The sequence below is a fragment of the Adiantum capillus-veneris genome, chromosome 4 (genome assembly GCF_014529385.1).
Source record: "Adiantum capillus-veneris isolate H3 chromosome 4, ASM1452938v2, whole genome shotgun sequence".
Lineage (NCBI taxonomy): Eukaryota > Viridiplantae > Streptophyta > Polypodiopsida > Polypodiales > Pteridaceae > Adiantum > Adiantum capillus-veneris.
Window position 1 is genome coordinate 41,354,033 of NC_140934.1, and position 8,997 is coordinate 41,363,029.

At 36.3% G+C, this 8,997-nt stretch overlaps 1 protein-coding gene across 4 annotated transcripts; it reads right to left on the reverse strand.

The window, feature by feature from the left end:
- Positions 1–395: 395 nt before the first annotated feature.
- LOC147459024 (polyubiquitin 9-like) lies at positions 396–3,136 on the reverse strand. 4 transcript variants are annotated; one of them, XM_086509751.1, is made up of 4 exons: positions 2,975–3,110; positions 2,372–2,560; positions 2,225–2,264; positions 396–641 (listed from the first exon to the last, which is right to left on the reverse strand). In XM_086509751.1, the coding sequence occupies exons 1-4, from the start codon at positions 2,975–2,977 to the stop codon at positions 580–582; spliced, it is 294 nt and encodes a 97-aa protein (XP_086365877.1). In that variant the 5' UTR covers positions 2,978–3,110; the 3' UTR covers positions 396–579. The 4 variants fall into 4 exon arrangements, with proteins under 4 accessions (XP_086365877.1, XP_086365878.1, XP_086365879.1 ...); XM_086509752.1 differs by lacking the exon at positions 2,975–3,110 and adding an exon at positions 2,769–2,903; XM_086509753.1 differs by lacking the exon at positions 396–641 and adding an exon at positions 663–883 and having other exon boundaries at positions 2,975–3,136.
- Between the last annotated feature and the right edge of the window lie 5,861 nt (positions 3,137–8,997).

Genomic DNA, 8,997 nt, shown 5'->3' on the forward strand with positions numbered 1-8,997 from the left:
AACTTTGTGCACTAGTCTCAACTTTGTAAAAATCAACACAGTTTCCAAACTGTATCTTCTACCCTCGCTCCTCTAAAGAATTTACCGTTAACAGCTCGCTACAATTAACAGCATTCAAAAAATTTGTTTACAAGAGGCCTGGTTTCTACCCCTACCCATGTGGATTTGCTCTATTACATTTTCTTTGACATGTGCATTAATACAAGCTTCTAGGGTGACTGAAATTTTTTTCATGTGCTATAATACAATTGAGATGGAAATATAATTATCTTCGACATTACAATTAAATCATCTAGTCAAAAATACTTATACATTGAAAGACATATTTGTGCTTGTTCGAAAGTATTAGAGCACAAAAGTTTTCCTAGAATAAAATCATGTATAATCATGAAAAAGTGGGAAATCTTGTGTAAATGGTAGACTCTGAAACTTCAAAAAAAAGGGTATATTACAAGTAATTGGGATATTTTGCAAGCATATATTGAATTAGAAGTTCATTTTAATTATAAGAGTCAAATGAAGTTGGCATGAGCAAGATAAACTACTTCGATCTAGAAATTAAATCGATATTTCAAATAGTTAATCCCTGCTTTCGTAAGGATCTGAGTTTTGTATGTCGATGTCTTCCCAATCTCCACTACCTAGAAATGGCAATTATTTTAGCACACTAATCCATGAAGATTACTTTCAGAAGATAAATGATAGATGGACTGGATAAAAACTGTCCAAGGCTTAAATGATATGATTTACAAAGATTTTTGAGACACGGCTTTCAAGAGTTTTGAATGCCTCCAAAAACCGTGTGTGTGTGTAGTCAATGCACTTTCCATTCTTGTGGACAATGCCGATATTCACTGTCAATTGGCATGAGAGGCTGTACAACCTTGTTTGACAACCACAACAACATACGTGACATGGCATTACTAAACAAAACTATGCAAATAAACTACTTCAAAATCATGCACATAAACTAATTAAAGGTCTGAAATGTGAATCTTGAAGAAATGCTCGCTTCTGCTACTTTATCTACATAAACCTAATTGCCCAAGAAGTTCATAAGCATGCAATTCTAAAGGAATATTCTACAACTTTTCAATTTTAATTTGAAATGAGTACTTGGCAAACTACATGATGGCCTAGCCTTCTTAAGGAAAGAGTCTCTAGACACACAAGAGAAAAATCTTTGTTGGATGAGACAAGTTTGGATTAGGGGCATAATGATGCAACACTTAAACACGACAAAGGAGATAATCTCATAATGTGGAAATCATTGCGTACAATGTCACTCTCATAGTTTGCCTTGCGAAAACGTAGAGATAGAGAGATAATGCATGAGGGAGAGAGAGAGGAATTGCTTGAGCCAACCAACTTGGCAATGAATTAGACGATTCTACAGTGAGGGCTACTACTTATGTATTCTCTTGTTTTGGGAGAGCTTATGTACCCCTCACATAAATTGTCAGACACATTCTCATGTCAAATAAGTAAAATAAATGCCTAACATGGCCAATTAAATAAATAGGATCACAATAGGCATTCACTTGAGACTTTAACAATGGCATGAAGCCTGATAAATGTAGAGTCAAGTCAATCAATAAGCATTATCCCTTCCATGGCTTTAAGCGTGTAAACATTAAAGGGCAGCTCAGATGGTGCATAGTCCAATAATAGACAATACATCATCTCATGACTTCGGAACCTTCGATTGAAAGGATATGATTCTTGTTCTAGAAAATTGCTGCAAAAATAAAGGGATTAAATGCATGGCAAATGCTACCGACGTTTGGGAACCCTCTCCTTCTTTACCTCTTCACAAGAAATTAAAAGAGCAATGGCCTCAAGCCTATTCTTGGAAGGCCATATTGGCAATCTCTAGCTAAAAGTTCAAGCTTGCTCAGAAGAAATGAGAAAAAGTTGACATATTTAGAGAGAAATGAGATAAAATGAAAAAAAAAGGAAGAGGATTTAGTTTTATCGTATTATCCATGGGCTTGGTGTGAACACAAAACTTGAGGGTTGCACGCGAGGGTTTTGGGCTAAGTTAGACAACTTTCAGAGGGTTTGTTGAAGAGAACAGACCAAAATACTTCTCTTAAAAGAAAAGGAAGAAAGATCATCATCAAGTTTCTTTGCAATGTGACACTCATGAGCAGCCCTTCATTAGGGCCTTAACATTATTGCTTGATGTGGATGAACATTGCAAAGAGAGAGATGGAGTTCTAACCTTTTCTGAGAGTGAGTGCAAGGATTGAGCCGCTTTCAACCTGCAAGGGAGAAGATTTCCATCAGCGTTCCGTGTGTGTGTGTGTGGGGGGGGGGGGGGGGGGGGGGAGAGAGAGAGAGAGAGAGAGAGAGAGAGGCGACCACCTACCTGCTGTTGGGCGAGGGTGCGGGAGTCGTCGAGGATGCGACGTGACGGCAGCAGAATGAGGCGCTGCTGGCGAGCGGGGTGGCAGCTCAGCGCCTGCAGCTTGGCCTTCACCTCCCCGCCGCTGTCGCCGCTGTTGCAGTGCACGAAGTAGGTCGTCCTCTGCCTCTTCACTCGCAAGTACATTGCCTCCTACACCAATAATATAGTGATTCAAAATGTGTAAGTACTCTCTCTCTCTCTCTCTCTCTCTCTCTCTCTCTCTCTAGCAAGTCTTGAGTTCAAGACTCGTTGGTGTATTTGAAGTCTCCTCTCTCTCTCTCTCTCTCTCTCTCAGCACGTCTTGAGTTCAAAGCGTGTCAGATAGATATTTGAGGTCTCTTGGGATTGATCCTACAACCTAAAAGTCTCTCTTCTTCTTCTTCTTCTTCTTCTCTTTCTGTCTTCCCCTCTCCCCATAGTGGACACATGCTCTCTTTCTAACCCCTTGCCACACTACAATACATACTCATGATCTATTTCAACTCCCCTCCCCTTCCCCTTTCTCTGTCTCCAATGCATGCACCACCTTTTAAATTCAGAACAACAGAGCAAGCAAATCATTACCATGTCCTATATGATCCTTCTTAGGCAACGCAAGGCTTGCGCTTTCCAACACTCAATTTTGTTGCTTCTTGAAATGCAATCCAAGTTCTTCTTTTTATTGAATCGAAGGAGGTGAATACCCACACCTTTATGGCTCCCAAATAATGTGAGCTCGTTCTATTCTAGACCTTCCATTTCTCTTCACTTATTTGTATATACTATACCTTTCATCTTTTCCATAAAGTACACACACATCACAAAGATCCCCCATTCTCCTTCTTCATGTCAGCAGCATGTACTCCACAATTATGAGATTGAGAAATCTATCATCAGAAATTAGTTTCTACTTTTGCACTAATCCTCAAAAACTCTTGTTACTCAATACAACACACATTGATTTAGCAACTTACATCGCGGAATTTCATAAAGTGAAAATGGCCTTAAATCTGTCGGAGACACATTCTTAATTATAAAATTGCATACAGCCTGATTCCACGCCCGTAGGAAGGTAAATCTTGTTCATTAAGATTTTATGTAGCCCATCATATGTGTTCCTTTATGTGCTTGTCTATTAGATTCTTGGTGCTCAAGCTTCCTTTGCACTTTGTGTAACATCGATGTGGTCATCTTTTTTCATTGCAATGATGAGAAGAGATGTTTTGCTTTTAAGGTAGGCTCTATATATACCTCTAATTGTAGGAAGAATTTCCTTTGTTGTGCACAATATATATGCTTTAAGGATCTTGCTTTCATGTATTTCACAATGTGTTCCACACTTTTTGGAGAGTATTACAATGATTGAAATCCAAGGTCTTATAATCTTGTACTAGTTACGGGGGATCATATTATTTCTTTACAAACCAATTAGTTTAGCTTTAGGCCAACTAATTGATGGAGATGGGTCTAGATTCTAATTAATGAATAGTACACTATGAGCATAAACTGATGTGACATATGAACACAAATTTTCAATTAGTGCAAGCATCAATTCACTACATTTTTGTCCTATTTTCTAAATATCAAGCTCTACTAGTTCAGATAGTTATAATGGTGCCTCAATTAATCGACGAGAGGCGCATGCACACATAATAAGCTCCTCACAATACACAAATATGAACAATGTTTCAATTAGTGCAAGCATCAATTCACTACATTTTTGTCTTATTTTATAAATATCAAGCTCTACTAGTTCAGATAAATATAATGGTGCCTCAATTAATCGATGAGAGGTGCATGCACACATAATAAGCTCCTCACAAATATTTAAGGACAAATTCCTTACAATACGCAATATCTTCAAGTGAAAGAAAATGATCCTCCAGCAAGATAAATATGCTCCCATGTTTAACCCTTGGTACACTCACCACCACGGTACTATCAAAAAATACTATGAGAACCAACTACGCTTCAGCATCTAGTTGTATCAATTTGAAAAACTTGCAAGAATCTAATGCAATCCTTGTGTATTTGTATAAACACAATGTCATATGTGCACACATATTCATCTGTAAGAGATATAAGTAAACTGACTAATATAATAGAGTTTATATACATGATGCACATAATTATGCATAGATATTAGACATAAATATTTAATTGTGAATGCCAAACCACATAGTAGAAGTATGGAATATCCAACAATTAAACAAACAAAAGGGATGTTTTTGTTTTAAATTGGTCTTAAAGGCCAAAGAGATATATGTTTATGGTTATATGTTTGTCTCCAAAGCCATATGGACTGGTTATTTGATTGTCCACATGCCCATGACGGTTTGTGGATTGACATAGAGATCCTTTCTAGCAATCTATAAAAAGAAGGTTATTTGATGGCTCCCAATTAGCCTTTGTGTTGTTTGTTCTATTTGTAGAATAATGTGTGTGCGTTTATGATAAACAGTTAAATTGTGTAGCCCCAAATCATGTATTGTGATCCCTCAAGGCACTTATCTTGCTTGTTAAAGAGAAGAGCGAGCATTTCATTGCATAAGGATTTGCAATTAATGTGTGAGTGCCATCTCTCCCAAGCTTGGCCATCTCCTTTAACTCATGAGATAGCTTGTGTTGCTTGCATTCAGACAATCAAATTAGTTCTGGGCATGCACAAAAATGAGGACTAGTGGGTAGGACCAATTTTCTAGTTTGTGTTTCATGAAAAAGTTAAATTGCATATAGCACATGCCCTTCTTCTTTCTTTTATTTAGTGCTTGCACCTTTGGATAAAGTTGTGCATCATTAAAAAAAAATCAAAGTCAAGTTAATTTGCATTGTTAATGTGTCACTTTACTTCTCCCAATTTGTGAAAATTGTGACTCTAATGAGGACTATAATTATTGTGTTTTTTAATTCTACCTATGCATTATTGTATAATAATCATCCCTTCGACATTTGAACACCTTTGCACAACTTTCTTTGCTTAGAAAATGTACTAAAAACCCAATCATTTGCTAAGATTTCTACCACTTCTTTTCATGTTATATCTATGTGAAGCTTCCTAATCACCTGTTCAATTTTCCTATCATTACCTGCTTCACTTTTTAGCTTTCTAGCTCTATTACATTAACACAAGTCCTATCAAAGAAAGCCAGTTGTGACTATAGGAGACGTTCGTGGAAAAAATAATCTAATGACATTATAAAATCCTTTAAAGTAAAACCCTTCGAAAGAAATATGCCCAGAAAATAGCATGAGTTGATCAAAGAATAGTAAGAAGGTAAATTAAGGAGTAAAATTTTCTTTATATGGCCATCCTAAGGATTAATTTGTCTAACAATAAAAATTCTCAGTTTATTATACTAGAAAGAGGCAAATCAGTTTTTACCAAACTCAATTTTTTTTAAAAAAATCCGTTATAAATATATAGTGGATTTGTTGAGCATGTTTGATAGCTAGATAAACACAAATAGTATTTAATACTCTTCCAAATTTTTCTATTTCAAAAAATATATTTTGTTTTGGACTTTTTAAGTCAAAAATGAGGAGATGAACTTGGAAATACCATTCCCTTTTCTATGAGCTTACAACTTGGAGAGAAACTGCATGAATAACATGATCATGAATTCTATTAGGAGGAGTAGTTCCAGGCACTGGCTCAATCATATGGTCATCATCCCCTCTTGAGGGAGGTAGTGCACTTGGGGTATAGTAAAAAAAGCAGTACTATATGGGAAAGACGTATGATTCATTTCATCATCAGAGCATGAGTTTGGTATTAGATTCCATGATAGTAGGAGAGCAGTCTTTGAAAAAAATCACATACAAGAAGAGAGAATAATTTGTTGATTTTTGTATATATACATGTGATACAACTGTAATGGTATTTCTCTTCCCTTAGTACTAAGACTTATAGATCTACCTCTATGCTGAAAAATTATTGACTCTATTAGGAAGCTTAAGTTGACCATCCATGCAATGAAACCATGTTGTATCGAGAATAACACCCTCATTAAGCAACTAAGATATAAAGAATTCTTCTTGGTCTATGTAGCCCTGAACGTGGAGCCTTAGCTTCCCAGTTAATGGTGTAGCTAGAACTCATCACCCTTTAAAATCTCCAAATGTATCCAGCATTGCTCCCAATTCTTCACCTTTTATGCCCAAATTGTGAGTTATTCAACCAAAATCAAGTTATGAGTAGACCTAGGATCCAAGAGATTGAAAACATTTTGATCTCTAACCCTATCTCATGGATAAATTTTCTAAGGAGATTCTTGACTCACATTTATGGGAATAAAAGACATGCGTAACATGAGGGCAGTTATTCTTAGCATTCCTTGTGGGACATGCATGATAGGCGTGTCCTTGATCTCCACACTTAAAACACCATTTCTCCTTCTTATATATCTGCAGGGGTGCACTATTGAGAGTCCCCCATACATAACGTACATTTGGGAGGTATTTTAAAACCCCCCTCTTTTAACATGTTTGGATGAATCAAATCACCCCTTATTTTAGTTTTTTTTTTCAAAATGGAATATGAAAACCCCTTTTGTTAATGTATTGCTATTAGTTTTCTTGAAGTATCCCTCTTGATGAACTCATGCGGTATATTAACATGATCGTATAATGCACCCCTCAAGTATTTCTCAAGGTCTCGAAAAGAAACTTGTTTTGCCCCTAATACACCTTCTCGTTCTTTGTCTTGTTGCCCTTACAATCTTGAAAATTCATTCATTGTAGAGATCCTTCTTACTCTTCTCATATGTCTTATCTTTGTAAGGCATCTTGTTGGGAGAAATATCTAGGTAGCAACCATGGAGTCGTGGATGACTTATGAGATCATCTTAGGCTTTCACGTATTAACATATTTGAGCATATCCATGGAAAGCTCTAGAAAATATTGTTGCTTTTTCTTTGAGGAGTCAATTCTACTGATGGATGTGTCTTTGAGATGATGATCCCAAAAATTGTCCACATACTTTTGAATCGACTCCCCCTTCTCAAGCTTAAGATTGCGCCAATCCATAAGCGCATCGTTTTTTACTTTGTCTTTGAAGAATTGCCACATAATAGCAATTCCGCATTCCTCCCAAGTCTTTGGATTAGTCCCTTGGGTTTGCATAGGCTTTCCCACCATTGACAAGAGGTAAATAGCTACATTGGATTGCTCAATGCAGCTCTCACCTCCAACAGTGTTATCAAACTATTGGAGGAACTTGAGCACATTATTTGTATGGCCATAAGTGCCATCCAAGGAAAGGAACATGATGCTCTTTCCCCCTTCCTTGAATTTTTGAAGTTTATTTACTCACTTCTAAGCATGATATGTCCTTTTTCATAGTCTTGAGGGGACGTTTCATTTCATCTGACATAGATTCATGAGAGATAGCTTCTTAGGAGTGGGAAGAAGGAGAACTTGGTTATGGAAAGGGAAAAATTCTCCTCCTTTGATGAAAGTGACCTCTTTCAATTATCCCACTCTTGAAAGAAGAATCATCTCTTGAAAGAGATCTTTCTCTCTTTATATTGGGGCTAGGAGAGTGACGAGAATGTTGTTCTTGAAAATTTGGTTTCTCTCATTTCACAAGCCTCTCCACATGTTCACTCCTTTGTGGAAAACCTTGTCAAAGAGGAGTCCTTGTGGTAAGAATGATGTCTTGTACAAACATTTACATTTGCACCATGGGTTGTATACAGATATTATGTTGTCCTTCATGTAATATTTTATTGCATGAGTTCCTTGTGTTGAAGCTTCATCTTCCTTAAAATTAATTTCATGCCAATTAATTTCAGTAATCTTTAAGCATCTTAAAGTTTTCCCCCTTTTCAAATAGTTTAGAAGCAAAGAAAAGAGTACTACTCCCATAGAGTATATACTAGGACCATTTTCTACCTTCTCTAGTAGAGAGATAAACCTCTTGCTCTAATACCAATGAAGCCTTAATTAGATTTAGCTTGCTTTGGGCATAAATTTACCTTATAGACGTTGGGAATTGGTCTTATATAGACACTTATACATAGTTAGGTATGGTATATACTAACAGTAACTGTAGAAACTAAATTAGTGAAGGGTCAATCAGAACCCAATATGGGAACCTATAAATAGGACCTTATACTTTAATTTTGGGAATTGATTGATCACTATCACTCCATTAGGTTTTCTCAAGTCTTTGTAATCATTGAAATATTTCTCCTTTTGCCATCCACCTCTATTATAATCAGCACTCAATGCTAGTTGTACTTATATTTCATCTGCATATATATCAGCTCGAGTACTTTGTGTCAAATGTCTGACTTTGTGCTTTTAGTTCATTTCATATCTAATTTTCTATGTTAATCTAAAGTCTAAATCTATTTCCTCTCTATTTGATCTGACATCTGTCTCTAACTTCTAACCTAGAATAGCTATTAGAAATGACCAGCTCATTCCATTTTGTCAATCACTGTGGTGATTTTAAGCTCTTGATAGGAACTTATCTCTCAATTAGATTTGGAGTTATTTGAACATTTGCAATGCTGCCTAGATGTTTAGAAAGAGGAAGGATACCTACTATAGCCTTTGTGAAGGAGCATGACCATATGAGTATGATAATTGAAAAATCAGAGCA